General features: G+C 40.4%; 1 protein-coding gene across 1 annotated transcript; it reads left to right on the plus strand.

Moving 5' to 3' along the window:
• Positions 1-10,051: 10,051 nt before the first annotated feature.
• On the plus strand, positions 10,052-18,092 carry ftr84 (finTRIM family, member 84). The gene is made up of 7 exons (XM_057842904.1): positions 10,052-10,678; positions 10,861-10,956; positions 11,047-11,280; positions 11,554-11,710; positions 11,793-11,849; positions 13,533-13,586; positions 13,649-18,092. The coding sequence occupies exons 1-7, from the start codon at positions 10,106-10,108 to the stop codon at positions 14,185-14,187; spliced, it is 1,710 nt and encodes a 569-aa protein (XP_057698887.1). The 5' UTR covers positions 10,052-10,105; the 3' UTR covers positions 14,188-18,092.
• The last annotated feature ends 1,250 nt before the right edge of the window (positions 18,093-19,342 follow it).

The following is a 19,342-nucleotide window of genomic DNA, read 5'->3' on the forward strand; positions in this document are numbered from 1 at the left end:
ACCAGCATGCACTACAGTATTATTTGTATTTTTCACGATACGGCTACTGTTATTCTGTTGATTATTATTGATTATTATTATTGGACAAAGCTACTATTTGGGCCCCAATGACAGAAGTAGACTTGTTTAGGGCATGATGAGTGCAACTTTTGAAAGAACAAAGCATGATTCATTATTAATCACAGAAAATCATCCAGGTCTTGAAGTAGCAAATCAGTCTAGAGAGCATGTCACGCCAGGAGGAGGCTTCTATCCTGTCTAGGTTTATTGTCTTCCTGTATTATTTTGAAGCCTCATCCTCCTGTTTCCACCACTCACCCTTCCTGCCACCTCACCTGTCTTTGATTGTGATTACCTAATGTGTCCCATTATTTTGAAATTTATTTTTATATTTGCTTGTATTACCTTTTTTAAATGTTTTAAATGGCTGGATGATGCAAAAAATATTTTTGAAAAATGCACAAAATTAAGAGAGAAGGCTAGTAGGAACGGATATAAATACACATTTTTATTTATTTATTTTTTAATCCTTACTTTTGACATTTCAATTGAACCTTTCGATTTTGGACCAAAAAGCTGTCGACCGATGGTGCGACATGTGTCATAGCGGCGGCTGCTTAGTCCCTTCAGTGCAGGTTATTGCATTCCTCACTCCACTGTACTATCTAAAAAAATATTGTGGAGGCAGGTAGCTAAACAAGGAGCATGACAAGGCCATAACAGGTGAGCTCAATGGGCAATCGCAAGGACAAGACACACTTGGGCACAAACTTGAGAGAACCCAACACACTATGACAATTTGTTTGTTGAAACTTTTAATTGGAAACATCAAAATTACTAAGGTTTTTTAATGTTCTTGCAAACCTTCGTGATGTTGCCCCCCCATTAAATGGAAATTTATAGAGAAATAATGGCATTCATTTGTGCTTGGTTTGGCTTTGTGCTGATTTTTTTTTTTTTTTGTTTTTTTTTGTGCTGCTTTGTTTTTGAGATATTAACAATTCTTTTATAGTTCAGTCTGAGATCAACAACAACTGTGTCTGCCTCATTTGCAAAGAGACAGTCGCTGTTTTCAAAGAGTTCGATGTGACGCGATTTTACCAAACAAGACACGCTGACATGTACAACATTACAGGGAAGATACGCGAGAAATTATAGCAACTTGAAGCTAGTTTAATTTCACAGCAGCAGTATTTCGCAAGAGCCCAAGTGTCGAAAGAGAACGCCACAAAGGCGAGATTGTTGAAATTATGAATTTAAAAAAATAATAATAAAGCAAATGTGACACACAGAAGGGCTTGCTAAAATTTGTTTAAATATATTGTTCTACGTAAATCAGCCAAGGTAGCCCCCCACATTTTTACCACACCAAATCTGGCCCCCTTTGCAAAAAGTTTGGACACCCCTGTTTAACTGATGATCCGGAGACCAGGCCAGCTTCTTTCACTTGGTACCAGCTAAATATTATTCAAAAAATAATGATGGGGGAAGAAATAAATATCTTGAATTTGAAACTGTATGTTGTCGACGATTAGCCTCGCAATGATCTTAATTGTGGTTGTCAGCCCAAAACCCTCTAAATATATATTGAATGCATCTTACCAGATATAAAATGACTACTACATAATGTGTGGTGATCGTTTGGTGCCCAGTTTTCTCGTCGAATTGCAGCAGTCCATCTCGCTCTCCTCTCCGGGTCTCTCGGAATACAGTAGAACTTCAAGTCTCTCCGTCTATCTTCTCTGTTACTGCAACCAACCGCCACACACGCCTTCACCATTTTAATTATTAATGTTAACGAGCAGAAAAACACATCATAGTAGGAGGAATTTACGTAGCGGGAATGCTTAAACACGACGAGCTGACGGACAATATGGCGCGGAGGCGTGGTTGTGACATCATGTGAGTGGGGTTTATTGTTTGTGTTATGTTTGTGATACGATAGCAGCACAAATGAAAATATTTACAGCACAAACCAGCACAAAAAATTGACACCATTTTTATTCTAAATGGGGGGCAGGTTGACCTCAGATTGATCTTTAGACACGTTTCCAAGGTACTTCAGCTTGGAACTGGAGTGGAATTACTTATCAAAATCCCTCAAAAAAGACAGTTTGAAAATGCCGCTTCCATCTGCCATCATCACGACATGGGAGGACAGCATGAAGAAAGCAAATGCTAGGGGCGTCCCACCGTCCAATAATGTCTATAAATGATAATGAAATAATTTTTCTAATGCACCTTTTGCCCGTTTCTAATCCATCCATCTAATTGCAGTGCTTATTGAATTTATTTTGTTTTTCAACCTCGCCCGTCAAAGTTAGTGGCCAGATCCGAACACCTGATTGAGCCAGATACAGTAGGCTGAGAGAGTTAGGTGCTATTATGGTTATGTGATGTTGGTTTCACACTCAACAGCTACAAGACTTAATATAATGTAACATCCTTTTTTCGTCTCTTTGTAGATGCTCTTCAGAAATATTTCCCTTCTACCTCTGTACATCCCGGGTGATCTTTTACAGCCACCTTATCCACATCGGCACCAAGTTTAAGCCCGCCAAACCCAGTACCTTCCCAAACACAAACTGCCAGTGGAGAAATACAGTGGGGCACATAAGTATTTAGTCAACCACTAATTGTGCAAGTTCTCCCACTTGAAAATATTGGAGAGGCCTGTAATTGTCAACATGGGTAAATCTCAACCATTAGAGACAATGTGGGAAAAAAAAAAAAAAAAACAGAAAATCATATTGTTAGATTTTTAAAGAATTTATTTGCATATCACGGTGGAAAATAGGTATTTGGTCAATACCAAAAGTTCATCTCAATACTTTGTTATGCACCCTTTGTTGGAAATAACGGAGGCCAAATGTTTTCTGTAACTCTTCACAAGCTTTTCACACACTGTTGCTGGTATTTTGGCCTATTCCTCAATGTAGATATCCTCTAGAGAAGTGATGTTTTGGGGCTGTCGTTGGGCAACACGAACTTTCAACTCCCTCCACAGACTTTCTATGGGGTTGAGATCTGGAGACTGGCTTGGCCACTCCAGGACCTTGAAATGCTTCTAGGTTATGAAGCCACTCCTTTGTTGGCCTTGGCTGTGTGTTTGGGATCATTGTCATGCTGAAAGCCCAGCCACGTCTCATCTTCAATGCCCTTGCTGATGGAAGGAGATTTTCACTCAAAATCTCTTGATACATGGCCCCATTCGTTCTTTCCTTTACACCAGGGGTGTCCAAACTTTTTGCAAAGGGGGCCAGATTTGATGTGGTAAAAATGTGGTGGGCCGACCTCGGCTAACATCCTGTACGTAAAACAATATATTTAGACAAATTTTAGGAAGCCATTCTGTGTGTCACATTTGCTTTATTATCATTTTTTAATTAATAAATACAACAATCTCGCAATTAGCCTTTGCGCTTTTGAGTCTCGGGCTCTTGTGAAATACTGCTGCTGCTGTAAAATTAAACTAGCTTCAAGTTGCTTCAGTTTCTCGCTGCGTATCTTCCCTGTAATCTTGTCGTACATGTCAGTGTGTCTTGTTTGGTAATATCGCCTCACATTGAACTCTTTAAAAACACTGACTGTCTCTTTGCAAATGAGGCAGACACAGTTATTGTGTATTATAGTGAAGAAATATTCCAATTTCCTTGAAGCGTCGGCCGTCGCAGTCAACTTTCTTTTTTTTTGTTGATTGTCGCCATCTTAGAATGTTGGGAGTAAAGGGTTACACGGGGTAATGTTGCTTAGAGTGCTGCCGCCTTTTAGTGGGTAAATGAGGAGCAGCATTTAGTGTGTAAGCTGGTAGCAGTACTGCTGACCAAATTATTAAGTCTGTGTGTGGGCCAGACGTTATTTATTTTATGACAGAGGCTAGGGGCCGGATGAAATTTGACCACGTGCCGCATTTGACCCCCGGGCCGGACTTTGGACATGCTGCTTTACACATATCAATCGTCCTGGTCCCTTTGCATACAAACAGCCCCAACGCATGATGTTTCCACCCCCATGCTTCACAGTGGTTATGGTGTTCTTCGGATGCAATTCAGTATTCTTTCTCTTCCAAACACGAGAACCTGTGTTTCTACCAAAAAGTTCTATTTTGGTTTCATCTGACCATAACACATTCTCCCAGTCCTCTTCTGGATAATCCAAATGCTCTCTAGATAACCGCAGACAGGCCTGGACGTGTACTGGCTTGAGCAGGGGGACACGTCTGGCAGTGCAGAATTTGAGTCCCTGGCGACACATTGTGTTACTGATAGTAGCCTTTTTTACTGTGGTCCCAGCTCTCTGTAGGTCATTCACTAGGTCCCCCTGTGTGGTTCTGGGATTTTTGCTCACCGTTCTTGATATCATTTTGACGCCACGGGGTGAGATCTTTTATACTGATAATGAGTTAAAACAGGTGCCATTGATGCAGGTAACGAGTGGAGCCTCGTTAGACGTCGTTAGAAGAAGTTAGACCTCTTTGACAGCCAGAAATCTTGCTTGTTTGTAGGTGACCAAATGCTTATTTTCCACTCTAATTTGGAAATAAAATTATCTAAAAATCAAACAATGTGATTTTCTGTTTTTTTCCCCCCACATTCTGTCTCTCATGATTGAGGTTTACCCATGTTGACAATTACAGGCCTCTCTAATCTTTTCAAGTAGGAGAAATTGCACAATTGGTGGTTGACTAAATTCTTATTTGCCCCACTGTAAGTACAGTGTGAGTGTTGAAATATGTGTTGTGAAAATAACTATTTTTGCGGGGGGGACCAGCACATTTGTTTCCTAGGGTACCAAAGGGGTCAGGAACTACCCTGGTCCCAATACATGAATATGGGAATTTTGTGTTCATGAAGGCAGATGTGGAACCCAGATAGTGCCACCAGTGCCCACCACAAAGCAATAGACCCTACCCACCGACGTCACAAAATCACGTGATCGCTGTATTGTTCCGCCCCCTTGTCCGTCATTTTGTGTCTGTATTATCAATGGTCTCAATTGATCGAGCAATTTATAATGCATTTCATGGAAGACCCGGTGCTTTCGGATGCTGTAAACTCACTTGATGCGTTGCATAAAAGGCGTTATGTGGAAAAGCTTCAGTTTATCCATTCGCCAGATCCATATTTGATGCCTAAATCGATGTTTTTCGACCCGCTGTCTTCGGCGTATTTGCCTGACATCTGCTAGCTACCCTGATATTTAAAACTATCTTGTCCACACAAAAGCAGCCTATTCTCACGAAGGTTTGAAAAACTTTAAGAGCTTGGAGGCTTATAAATACTTCGTTGCTGGTTGGGTGAAACAGGTCCTCGTCCACGAAAATTCGGCAGGAATCTATCTTGTGCTTGGAAAGGTGAGTTACGAAATTTTCAATTCAAAATCTTTTGTTCTTGCTAACATCCACTGTCAAGTCTAATGTATTTCATGTCATTTGTCAATGGAGCTAGAGCTTTTAATGTTTATATGGTTTAGCGATAGCACTCTCACTACATACATACGTGTATGTTGTCGGCGATTAGCCTAGCAATGATCTTAATTGTGGTTGTCAGCCCCAAACCCTCTAAATATATATTAAATGCATCTTACCAGATATAAAATGACTACTACATAATCTGTGGTAATCGTTTGGAGCCCAGTTTTCTCGTCGAATTGCAGCAGCCCATCTCGCTCTCTCCTCTCCGGGTCTCTCGGAATCCGGTAGAACTTCAAGTCTCTCCGTCTATCTTCTCTGTTATTGCAGCCGACCGCCACACACGTCTTCACCATTTTGATTATTAATGTTAACGAGCAGAAAAACACGCCGTAAATAGGAGGAATGTACGTAGCCGTAACAGGTAAACACGATGTGTTGATGGACAATTGGGCGGCACCAGTCAGGAGGGCGGAGTTGTGACGTCACGTGGGTAGGGTCTATACCAGCTGCAATTAAGTTTAATCCGACTGCAATTCTTTGTGTTGCATCACCGCTGAGACATCATTAGCTTTACATTAGCTTCAACGATAAATAAATGGAAAACACTCATGTAATTCATACGAGGGCTTTTTACCAGAAATACATAAATTCATGTCTTACACGTTTTTTGTTTGTTTGTTTACGAGTGGAAAACGCCATTAGGCAAGGGAAGACAACTTGATGTGCATCACAACAACACTTACATTGATGGACATATATGATACTATGTACATTCTACCTTGATGATGGTAGGCTCGATTTACAGTGCCTTGTAAAAGTATTCGGCCCCCTTGAACCTTGCAACCTTTCGCCACATTTCAGGCTTCAAACATAAAGATGTAACATTTTATTTTTTTGTCAAGAATCAACAACAAGTGGGACACAATCGTGAAGTGGAACAAAATTTATTGGATAATTTAAACTTTTTTAACAAAAAACTGAAAAGTGGGGCGTGCAATATTATTCGGCCCCCTTGCGTTACCACTTTGTAGCGCCACCTTTTGCTCCAATTACAGCTGCAAGTCGCTTGGGGTATGTTTCTATCAGTTTTGCACATCGAGAGACTGACATTCTTGCCCATTCTTCCTTGCAAAACAGCTCGAGCTCAGTGAGGTTGGATGGAGAGTGTTTGTGAACAGCAGTCTTCAGCTCTTTCCACAGATTCTCGATTGGATTCAGGTCTGGACTTTGACTTGGCCATTCTAACACCTGGATACGTTTATTTTTTAACCATTCCATTGTAGATTTTGCTTTATGTTTTAGATCATTGTCCTGTTGGAAGATAAATCTCCGTCCCAGTCTCAGGTCTTGTGCAGATACCAACAGGTTTTCTTCCAGAATGTTCCTGTATTTGGCTGCATCCATCTTCCCGTCAATTTTAACCATCTTCCCTTTCCCTGCTGAAGAAAAGCAGGCCCAAACCATGATGCTGCCACCACCCTGTTTGACAGTGGGGATGGTGTGTTCAGGGTGATGAGCTGTGTTGCTTTTACGCCAAACATATCGTTTTGCATTGTGGCCAAAAAGTTCAATTTTGGTTTCATCTGACCAGAGCACCTTCTTCCACATGTTTGGTGTGTTTCCCAGGTGGCTTGTGGCAAACTTTAAACGAGACTTTTTATGGATATCTTTGAGAAATGGCTTTCTTCTTGCCACTCTTCCATAAAGGCCAGATTTGTGCAGTGTACGACTGATTGTTGTCCTATGGACAGACTCTCCCACCTCAGCTGTAGATCTCTGCAGTTCATCCAGAGTGATCATGGGCCTCTTGGCTGCATCTCTGATCAGTTTTCTCCTTGTTTGAGAAGAAAGTTTGGAAGGACGGCCGGGTCTTGGTAGATTTGCAGTGGTCTGATGCTCCTTCCATTTCAATATGATGGCTTGCACAGTGCTCCTTGAGATGTTTAAAGCTTGGGAAATCTTTTTGTATCCAAATCCGGCTTTAAACTTCTCCACAACAGTATCTCGGACCTGCCTGGTATGTTCCTTGGTTTTCATAATGCTCTCTGCACTTTAAACAGAACCCTGAGACTATCACAGAGCAGGTGCATTTATACGGAGACTGGATTACACACAGGTGGATTCTATTTATCATCATCGGTCATTTAGGACAACATTGGATCATTCAGAGTTCCTCACTGAACTTCTGGAGTGAGTTTGCTGCACTGAAAGTAAAGGGGCCGAATAATATTGCACGCCCTACTTTTCAGTTTTTTATTTGTTAAAAAAGTTTAAATTATCCAATAAATGTTGTTCCACTTCACGATTGTGTCCCACTTGTTGTTGATTCTTGACAAAAAAATTAAATTTCATATCTTAATGTTTGAAGCCTGAAATGTGGCGAAAGGTTGCAAGATTCAAGGGGGCCCAATACTTTTGCAAGGCACTGTATGCTCCACCTTCAGTAATATTTTTGTAATTTATAAATTATGATTTATTGACCTATCTTGCACGTGCACCAATTGTTTTAAATTAAACAAGTAAATGGAATCACGTTGTCCAAATGTTTTGTGATTAATAGTTGCAATAAAAAAGAATGACATACTATTTGCGTTTATATGTACATGTGCTCCTAATACCATAACTATAACCTAACTAGATAAAAATTTGCTTATAGTATTCCTTGTGACAACAAAATCCGTGTCAGCCCTTGTAAACACAGACTGCACAGATTGTTAGACTTTTGTCCTTGAAAGGTCAACAAAGTTAAAAGAACAAACATGCAATCTTTTAGGTGTATCGTTTAGGTTAAAGCTGCTAATCAAATCTACTGCTGATTTCATTTTAAGGCACTGGGTGAGGTAGATCCACAATGGCGCTTTGAAGCTGTACACTCTTCAAAACATTCCACTTCCAATTATGCATAGGCGGTTCCTGGAGTTCAACAACCAAGCACAGCACAGAAAGTCCCGGAGTCTGATCTATATCGTGCTGAATCCATTTTTTGAGATTCAAGCGCAATTCATAGTGTTCTGTCTAAACCGGAAGTCCATACCAGAAAATGTCAAAGATGGCGCTGACCATTTTTCGCTCAGTAAACTAGTATATAAAAGAATTCTTCATCTCAAAAACGATAGCAGCACCTTTTTTTTTTTTCAGCACAAACCTAGAACAAATAAATGACATAATTTTTCTACAAATTTGCGTCTAATGGAGGCCAACCTCACGGGTCTTTCATGCAATGATTTTCTTTTCAAGACATGCATTTATTTATTTATTTTTTTTTTTTAATTTTTGACTTGCTCTTCATCACATCTTTCCACTTCCTTCCTTCTTTCCAGTCATCTCTGATCAAGCATCTTGTGGCAATGCCAGAGCTGGGTTGGCCTCCTTTAAGCACGTTATCTCTGCTGTTTCCTCGTTCTGACATATGCTTCCACAGCCTGGTTCGCCACCCAGCCTTTGCTTGATTCCACAGAGGAATACATTGCATTTGACAGTTCCCCATCCCATTACAGCTGTTATACCAAATGCTCCATCTAACAAGTTCCACCAACAATCCCTACTTAAGCTCAACCTTTACTGACTTTAGTTACCTATTTTGGTTGTGTGCAAAGAATGTTGCAGCAAGGGCTTTACATCAAATATTCAACATAATATATCATCATATTTAACACCCCTTTACCTTACCTGTAACTAACATCATTTCCACCAACTGTGTTTTGATAAATGCATGCATTCTGCTACACGCAACCTTTACCTTTTGTCACCTTGCACTGCCTTTTACACTTAAGTAAGGAGCCCACATCCTGACAATTTCCCAAGCTTAAAAAGAGTTGTTTTGAAAACATGCGCCACCATTAAACTCACTGATCAGTCAACTGGAAACCTAGAATGAACTGGAGTCATAGAACCAGTTGGTTTGCTATGGAATTGTGTATAAAACCACAACAAGTTAGTTGTGTATGTGTTATCATTTACTTTTCTATTTAAGTTTTAGAGACAGCCGGGCTTACTGCGGCTTTTTTTTTTTTTTTGGTAACTATTATTTTGTACAATTTGTTGTTCTTTCAAATGTGATTGAAAATCAGTCAATGAGTTTGGTTGTTCAGCCGCCTTTTCATCAGTTTCAAATATTATGCTTAGTGCTCACAAAAATGCCTGATTCATCATTTTAACAATCTTCTATGTCTGTAGTTTCTATCTTGCACACCATTGGTGCGCCAGAATTTGTTCACAGGAGTGGCCAGATGGGGAAACTTAAAATCATAAAAACTAAAAACCATAATATTTTAGGATATCATTCTGTAGTCCTAAACTGGCCAGTAGATTACAATCAGAAGAGCCTACTACCTCCTAATAATACTTTGGTGTCTTGTTTTATATTTAATGTTATGAATGACATATTTGGGATGAAATGCATATCTGACCATACTACGATTTACCAGTGGGATGGCCAATAAATTCATAGAGGGCATGGCAACCCCCTGCTAGCGCCATTGTTGCTGACCTATGTATTTTAATGGGTAAACAAAAAATTTTCAAGGTTGCACGTTGCGGAAAATGAGTAGAGAGTGAGAAAGCGTAGGCTATCTGCTTGTAGTGTACACAAAACCTACCCTTTTTGAGTGTCACCATAAAATGGGAAGGTGTCACAGTGTTGGGTCACTGCTTTGTTCAAAAGGTACTGCTTCTGTTTCTCCCAAAAGAATCATGGCTGAGTCTAGTTTCCCTTTACCGCCAGAAGCGATTTGCCCTCTTTGTGAGGATGGACAAAGAGACCCGGTCACCATCCCATGTGGGGACACTTACTGTTTGGAATGTATCAAGATTTACTGGGATCAGTTTGACCACATGGGAGTGTACAGCTGCCCCCAGTGTAGAGCCACCTTCACGCCAAGGCCCGTGCTGAAACGCAATCTACCGGAAGTCTACTTGGAGCCCCGCCGCTTGTTTCAAGAGCTCATGCCTTTCCCCTACATGCACAAGGAGTCCTTTTGTGATTTCTGCGTGGGTCGGCGCAACAAGGCGGTGAAATCCTGCCTCGTGTGCCTGGCGTACTATTGTGAAACGCACGTGAAGCCGCATTACGAGTCGTCTACCTTCAAGCGGCACAAGTTGGTGGACGAAACTGGCCACCTGGACAGGAAGATCTGCCCACAGCACGAGAAGGGCTTAGAGCTGTTCTGCCGCTCGGATCAAATGTGCATATGTGTCTTGTGTACTGTTCGAGAGCACCGCAGCCACAACATCACCTCTGCAGAGGAGGAACGTATCGAGAAGCAGGTAGAGTTGGTCTCACTTCATATTTGATTCTACGAGATATTTTGGTCTAATTCTTAAAGACGATCTCTGAAAGGCGCTTCCACAAAAGATAAGGATGGTCCAGTCATTGGCTGGGCAGTAGATCTAAACTGACATAAGAGGAGGTGAGATTTAAAATATCCCTATTCTTTTCATTCCTTTAGAAGGTGCTGGTGGTGACACAGTCTGAGGTTCAACACATCATTCAGGACAGGATGAAAGAGCTACAGGAGCTCAAACACAATGTGAATGTTCTCAAAGTAAGACCACCTATTAATCCAACACTGTTTGACGCACAGTAAATTATCACAATTTTTTTTATGTTCTTCGTCCTGACAAAATATCTTTAGAGCAGTGCCCAGCGAGCCCAGACCGAGAGTGATAAGACTTTCCACGAGATGCTGCAGGCGGTGGAGCGCTGGAAGGCTGAAATCCATCAGTTGATTACAGCCAACATGCAGGCAGCTATGTCACAAGCTGACGGCTATGTGGAGCGTCTGGAACAAGAGATACTCGAGCTGCAGCGAAGAGATGCTGAGCTGAGGCACATTCTGGAAACAGAAGACAACATTCACTTTCTGCAGGTAATTTTTAAAATCGTTTCTTTGTGAATTTACAATGTTAGGCTGCAAATTCAATACCTAACTCATCTTGTGCCATGGCTGTAGTGAAAGCCCTGATAAGTAGGTGGTTGGTTGTTTGTTTGTTGGTTTGTTATACAAATGCAGCAAACGATCAGTGGAGTTCTATATATTACCTGCTGGAAATCACAATTTGAAAGGTATTATTATAGCTACCATTTTTACCTTGTACCTTTTTTTAATCTTATTTCGACTTGTTTGTATAACTCTTAATAGAATTTTCCAACCCTGTGTGTTGCCCCGGAAGCCATGGTACCCAAAGTGCTCATCAATCCCCAGTTTGCGTTCAGCGAGATGAGCAAAACAGCCTCAGAAATGAAGGAACATCTGGATGATATCTGTAAAAATGAACTCATTAAAATCTCCAAAACAGGTTTGTGCTAATAAACAAAAGCATTTTGTTTACTATTACCACGATAGCGATAACATAAGATTAATGGGCCTTCTTTTGACAGTAGGGGAAACACCTGTGTACATCCTTTTCCCAAGAAATGGAGACAAACGGCTCACAGGTAAGTGTGAACCAAAGCATAACTACAGGATTCTGAAAAAGAAGCAAACATCCAGAGGTGGGTAGAGAAGCCAAAAATTGTACTCATGAAAGAGTAGCGTTACTTCTAAATATTATTACTCAAGTAAAAGTAGTCATCCAAAAATGTACTCAAGTACAAGTAAAAAAGTATTAGTTGAAAAGAATACTCAAGTAATTAGTAGCATTGTGAGTGACTGCTTATAATGTGTTTTTTTTTTTTTTTTTTTTTTTATGTACTTTTTTTTTTCTCAGCACAACTTTGTCTATATGAACTGTTGTTATGATACTGTACCATAGTATAGCTGACAGTGTTCCCCAACCTTTGTGCACCACGGACGGGTGTGATATGGGCCTCTGTTTTTCCCCACAGACCGGCAATATGTGGCAGGAAATCACATTAAATATAAAATAACACGACATGGCTAAAAATGAACATTAAGTGCAGGGAAAATGTAACTCACCATATGCTGAATCAACATTTTCTAACAACGGCCTCTCCTAAAACTTGACGGCAAATACAGTATCTTTGGTCTCAGGCATAATGAGCTCTTCTCCAATCGTGAAAGGTTTCTTGGCTTTAGCAATACGGTACGCCACGAGGTATGATGCTCTCAGTGCATTTCCTTTTGTTACTTCGTTTGCTAGCTATTAGCCAAATATTATGCAGAATGGACTTGGTTGTAGGCTCCTCTGTTGGCTTAGCAGGTGGCCTTTTCCTCGTAGAAAAGCTGTCCAGGGACGTCGCACCAGCAGCACACAGTCAACGGCAGCTAACAATACTGTTTACATTGACTGACGCTGGGCTACTATAGGTGTGCAAACATTCCAGTAATTGCGGCCAAACACTAGAGGGTGACGTATGCAATACTCTATTTAAATTAGTCAAGAGGCAAAGGTCAGATTGCGGTCGTTAACATTATTTATTATTTCTCTGCGGCCATGGAGTAGTACCGGTACCAGGCCCGATGGTTGGGGATCCCTGCAGAGTTGCTGAGCCTATAACATGACCGTATTATGCCAAAAAGGTGACACATAAATCAAACAATCACCAAATTTAGACCATAACCCGTCCAAAGAGCATGAGTGCCCTCTAGTTGAGAAAGAATATTGTTACCTCTGAATAGTATAACGGAGTCATGTGTTTATTGTTCCAACATCTTATTGGTGACACAGGTAGCGCTACCGTCGGCAGCTCTGGAAAAAATAAAGTCAATATGTGGAGTAAAGAGGAAAAATGGAACAACTCTAGTGTAGCCCAAAGAAGGGGAGTAAGAGTAGTGTTTTTTCTTCAAAAATCTACTCAAAAGTAAAAGGTATTGTGTGGTAAAACTACTTTTAGATGTATTTTTTTCTCAAAATGTTACTCAAGTAAATGTAACAGAGTAAATGTAACATTTTACTACCTACCTCTACAAACATCTAATAATATATAGTAAATAATACAAAAAGTTCAGAAATGCGAATGGATTTGGTACATTATTTTTCTGCTGTATCGAAAAAAAATAAAACTACAAGATCAAACTGCTAGTAAAAGCAATTAAAATTGGCATGAAGCTTTGTAATAAATTGATAATAAAGAAATATGGATTCATGAGCTTTTTTTTCGGTTTTAAGGAGTTTTATAATTTAACAGAAATTGTTTGTTATTTTCATACTGAAACAGTCCCAAACGGAATGGATGTCCAGGAGCCAAAAACAAGATCAGACTTCTTGAAATGTGAGTAGTTAATTGTGTAATTTAGTGTTAACAGTTAGTGTTGATATTTTTTTTTCCCTCAGACTTCAAGAAGATGACATTCGATCCAAATACAACCTATAAGGAGCTGGTCTTGTCAGATGGGTACCAGAGGGTCACCAGAAAAAAAACAATTCAGTTTTATCCCGATCATCCCGAGCGCTTCGATGGCTTCTCCCAAGTGCTGTGCAAGGAGCCGCTTACAGGTTTCAGATTTTACTGGGAAGCCGAGTGGAGCGGCGAGTTTTCCCTCGGAGTGGCCTATAAAAGCATCAGTCGAAAGGGGAAAAACTCTCACAGTCTGCTGGGTTATAACAGCAAGTCCTGGAGTCTGCTCTGCTCGGACTCCGGATATTCTGCCTGGCACAACAAAGCGGACCGTGACCTTGCAGGTGCTCCTCAGGCGTCACGAATTGGGGTCTACCTGGATTACGCTGGCAACACTTTGGCATTTTACGCCGTCTCAGAAAGAATGGAACTCATCCATCGATTTAAAGCTCAGTTCAGCGAGCCATTGTACGCAGGCTTTGGTGTGGGCTCCTCAGTTACACTTTCTCAACTTAAACATAATCCTACATCTTAGCAAGATACCAAAATATTCATTTGATATTGGGCAGCGCCTGCTGTTTTATTGTTGAGGTGTATAAATATAAATAAAAGATAAAAGTCGTGAGCCGGGGATCAGATAAATAATTAAGTACGCGAGATGCAACTGATGTGGTAAACAGACTAGTTGATTGGGCGACGAGGTGGTGGCGTCCGCTGGCTTATGAAGATGGCTGATTGTCATTGCCAGCAGCTGTGGCCGCTCCACCCGTCTGGCGTCCAACCTGCAAATCAATAAAAACACTCACACCTGCCCAAGGTGGGCCAGGGCTCAGGAGGGAGGGGCTGAGGCCCTAACAACCATTCACAGCCAGTCTTCCTGGTAAATGAATTGCATGTCTATCGCCATCAATAAAATGCAAAAATAATAATTCCACTTCTACTTCAATAACTAGTTTTATTTGAGTGTATAATTTAGCTTGTATTTATTTCAATTTCGTTAATTCATTTCTTATTAACATTGCATAAATTACTATGTGCATTATTATTATTAATTAGGTACGTTATCTTTTTAGTGAATGAATGCCTCTAGTGCCCTCCATGGGGGTCTGTTAGGGACATACAGATACAGTGCATCACAAAAGTGAGTACACCCCTCGCATTTCTGCAGATATGTATCTTTTCATGGCAAAATGACACTTGACACAATGAAAAGTAGTAGTAGCCTATGGTGAATCAACTTAATTAGTTGCGCACTCCCCACAGTACACGTTTTTGTTGACGAATATTTTCCTGGGCTAAATTTTGTTCCATGTAATCATATTTATTACTTTGGATAATTCAAAGGAGCTATTGAGAAGTATTTTGGAATTGGAGGTGGAGTGCCGTCCTCTTCACAAAATGATGATTTCCCCAAATGTACAATTCAAGGTAATGCTTGGCAATGTTGTGTACATAGTTATGAGATCAAGAATCAAGAAAGATGCACATTAAGTTACAATTTTAATACATTATACAAAAATATGGGCCCCTTGGCATTATTTTGCTTAAGGCCCCCAAATGGCCCTGACTGTAATTCAGGAATACCTTTCGCGCAAACTTGTCAAACATTCAAATGGATACTAGTTAAACTTTCTCAAACACTATAGCAGAGTCTCCAAGGTACTTCCACTTTACTTCCTGCTTTCTGCTCGCGACTTCCGTTTTCACATTATTTAACATTAACAGCAATGACGCTGGAGTGGCATCACTCACTAAAAACCCTGAAAAAGACTATTCGGGAAAAACCGCATCCTTCTGCCATCTCGACATGGGAAGACAACAAAGAAATAGCCGAGGGTGACCACAAGTAAAATAATAACATATTTTATTGACTATATGGCAGTAGATGGAAACCGGAAAAGCTCCGAGGCATTCCAGTACCTTCACAGGCACAAAGTGTTGGAGGTGTCCTCATACACGGACATGGAAATTTTGTCATCATGAAGGCGGATGTGGAACCAAGTGCCTCAGTGCTCCGTACAACAAAGCATGGGTGCTTGTAACAAAGACGTCGAAACTGCAGGCTGTACATGTTTAGCGGGCATTCGTGTAGTCATGCTGCCGCTGTGTTATGGAAGGTACTGTAATGTTCTCCAAAAATACGAAACCTAAAATCTGGCGCATGAAACAACTTGCTGCCTTTGCTATTGGTATTACGATGATGATTGTAATTATGAAATTTAATATTTTTTCACTACAACTAATGCTGCTGCTGTAACTGCTACTACAACAACACAACCAAAGTTTCGGGATAGGATGTTCCTCGGTGGGTATCTTATCAACCAAGTGATAAGAACAAAAATACCATCTTTTAGGTGGAGCTTTTAAGTTTAGCGAAGCGATCCACATTCTTGAAATACTGTCTGCTGGTTTCTGGTAAGGTGTATGGTGGAGTACATCCACGGTGGCGCTTTGTAGCTTGTCAGTGATAAAAACATTTCATTTCAAACCATACTGTATATTTAGCCGCTTCCAGGAGTGCGTACAGCACAGAAAGTCCCGGACTCTTGTTTACGTTGTGCTAAATTCATTTTTGGAGCATCAGTGGGTTCCTTTCATTTGATTATGACTTTGTCAACACATTGCTAACTGTTGTTGCTAACTATGTTTTGTCTAAACCGAACGTTCGGAGCAGAAGATGGCGCTGCCCATGTTTCGCTCAGGAAACTTGTCTATACTCTGGGTGCCATAGACTGTGCTAGACGTCCAATCCATTTTGACTGGGAAAGGCTGGCAACGAGTGCTCGGACATCTAGTGCTGTCATTATTAGGGATGGGAATCGAAATCCGATTCCAATTCCGAACCGGTTCCTAGTGTTTCGAGGCCTCGACATCACAATGAAAAAAGCCTTAACGATCCCTTTAACGATTCCTCAAGACGCATATTGCGTCGTGACTGTCTTGTTGTTCAGACGCATCAAACTAGCATGGCGCCAAGAACCACCCGCTCCAAAGTTTGGCTACACTTCACCAGGAAAGAGGGTGAAAATGAAAGGTTACGATGGTTTAGCACGAGCATTGCAGCCGTAAACATAACAATGACAGCACGTAGGTTCAAACGCTCGAAAGTGTGTCTTCACTTCACGAGGAAAAATTACAACAAAACGACTTGCAGTCATTGCAAGGTCGAGATAACTGCATAGGGGGGGAAGATGGAGCTAACTGCATCAGGAGGGAATAGACTGCACTGTCCTCACCGAGACAACTATACAGCTAGCTAAACTCCAAAATAATGATACAGAAGATGTTGGTATAATTTGCTGATTTTATTCAACCATCACTTTAAGAGTGAAACTAAAAATAGAAATGGAACAAATCAATTTCGTCCCCAATAACAAACAGGTTTGCATCAACGTAAATCAGCGATGATTAGCTGCTAATACAGTAATAACAAAACAGTTAGCATGTGTTCGCTAGCATTAGCACATCGTTCAAACCACTACACAACTGGATTTAAGTGTCCGATCGCGAGTGGAAACACACAACAACAACAACACAAAAGATGATACATACAGGTGTTGCCTCGGTAGATATTTTACAAACATTAACAAAGAACGTAGGGTCGTAGCAGTGCTTCCCTCTCTCACTAACTCGCTCACTCGCTTGGATGCGGCATTTCTTCTTCTTCGCGTGTAAGCACGCTCTTCTTCACGTGAACGCGTTCATCTTCGCGTGAGGAAGCGCAAGGGCGCCCCCACTTGAGCGTGAAAGCACCATAAAAACTAAAAGGCATGCATTTCAATATACTGGTAAATAATACACTAACAGGGGTCCCCGAAATATGGCCCGCCTCGACATTTTGTCCGGCCCCCTGAACAATACCAGAGAGCATTTAGAAAAAAAAAAATTTTCTCAATATTGTTTTTTATTTTCTGGCCTTTTTCTGTAAAGAACTCAGAGAGGGTTATTTGGTTATTATCTATTTGATTAATAGTGTTATTATTATTTATTATTATTATTATTATATTATATTAATATTTTTATTTTATTTACTTTTGTTCCGTGAAGAACCCAGAAAGGGTTATTTGATTGTGCTTTCTGAAAAACAATATTTTTTTTTTTACATTTAGGCACTCCTGCAATCGTCACACTTTTTCTGTTACAAACTGACCCCAGCCCCTCATCAGAGAAGGGAAAAGTTATGTGGCCCTCACAGGAAAAAGTTTGGGGACCCCTGCAAGTTTAACACATATTGCCAACGGCAGACCAACGGCCTATGTGCCAATATGTACCAATATTTTCTATTTCCATTAGAAAAATGTTTCAGTGAAATGTTACACATTCTTGTGCATTTGCCACTTATTGCCACAGTTAAATATTAAGGCTTTGGGCCTCTTTTGACCTCGTTGTGAGTTTGTAAGGTTGTGACTTCTGATTAAACAAACTCGATGCCAATCAAAATGTTTGTTCTTCTTTTTCCCCAAATTAGAATCGATAAGAGAATCGATAAAAAATTGAATCGTTACGCAATATTGAAAATGGAATCGGAATCGTAAAAATCCTATCAATTCCCATCCCTAGTCATTATCAACCATGGAGTTAAAGCTGGCATTATTTTTAGGTTCCTAAATTCTTCCCATTCAGAAAACGGGTTCGACTGTCAACATGTTGCACAGATGAAACTGGGATGGCTCATGGTGCGTCACTGAGATTCTGTGTCTGTAATTGTCAAGGCAGGCACTGCGTTAACTTACCACCACTTCCACCGTACATCAACGACATGAAAATTCGGAACACAGCTGCAATGAACACAATGGACTGCAACATATTGCACATACATACACACACACATATATATACACCGTAATTTTTGGACTATAAGCCGCCAGTTTTTTCCTTCATTTTGAAACCTGCGGCTTATAGTCCAGTGCAGCTTATTTGTTGATTTATTTGGGTTAAGCGGTAACGCTTTATTTGACCGCAGCGTCATAAGACTGTCAGAAGACCATCATAACTATGATATGACACTATCATGGGCATTACTGAATACTTATGACAAATGTCATTAAGTGTCATCTAGCAAATTATGTCACTAACTCCATTTATGTCCAGTTTGGATCTTTTACATCCATTCAAAAGTGATATAATTTGCCGGATAACACTAAATGACATGTGTTATAAGATTTCACTAATGTTAATGACAGTGTCATGTCATAATTATGATTGTCTAATGGCAGTCTTATGGCGCCACTTTCAAATAAAGTTTTACCAAATACCATAACTAGGAATTAATGAAACAAGTAGAACATTAACTGAAGAATTATTTAGCACAGAACATCAATTTTGATTGTTATTTACATCTGTAGCGCTGCAATGCATACTTAAAGGCATGTTGGACAACAACAGTGTTGACAGCAGGTGGCAGCAGAGGTTGACTGCCACATATAGTCCATCCAAAACGAAAGTATACTGACCAGAGTGGGATCCTGGGGCCACTAGAGGATGATAAATGGGTCATGGTACAACATAAACAATGCCACTAGAATGAAAAGAATGGTTTCCCATCTACTGAGCAATCCTTTCCTGGCTCATATCGAAACAAAAAGATGAAAAACACATTGAGTTTTGCATACTCTGCAAGTCTGAGTAAGAAGGCGTGAACAACATCTCAATCACTGCACATTCAACGAGTGTTATACATTTGAATAACA

This window comes from Corythoichthys intestinalis, chromosome 8 (genome assembly GCF_030265065.1).
Source record: "Corythoichthys intestinalis isolate RoL2023-P3 chromosome 8, ASM3026506v1, whole genome shotgun sequence".
NCBI lineage: Eukaryota > Metazoa > Chordata > Actinopteri > Syngnathiformes > Syngnathidae > Corythoichthys > Corythoichthys intestinalis.

What these genes read in the sequence shown, in the direction of transcription:
- ftr84 (XM_057842904.1), top strand. Translation starts at nt 10,106, where the DNA reads ATGGCTGAGTCTAGTTTCCCTTTACCGCCAGAAGCGATTTGCCCTCTT. An exon ending in TGGAGACAAACGGCTCACAG is followed by an intron (nt 11,850 to 13,532) that starts GTAAGTGTGAAC and finishes ATACTGAAACAG; the next exon opens with TCCCAAACGGAATGGATGTC. An exon ending in AAGATCAGACTTCTTGAAAT is followed by an intron (nt 13,587 to 13,648) that starts GTGAGTAGTTAA and finishes TTTTTCCCTCAG; the next exon opens with ACTTCAAGAAGATGACATTC.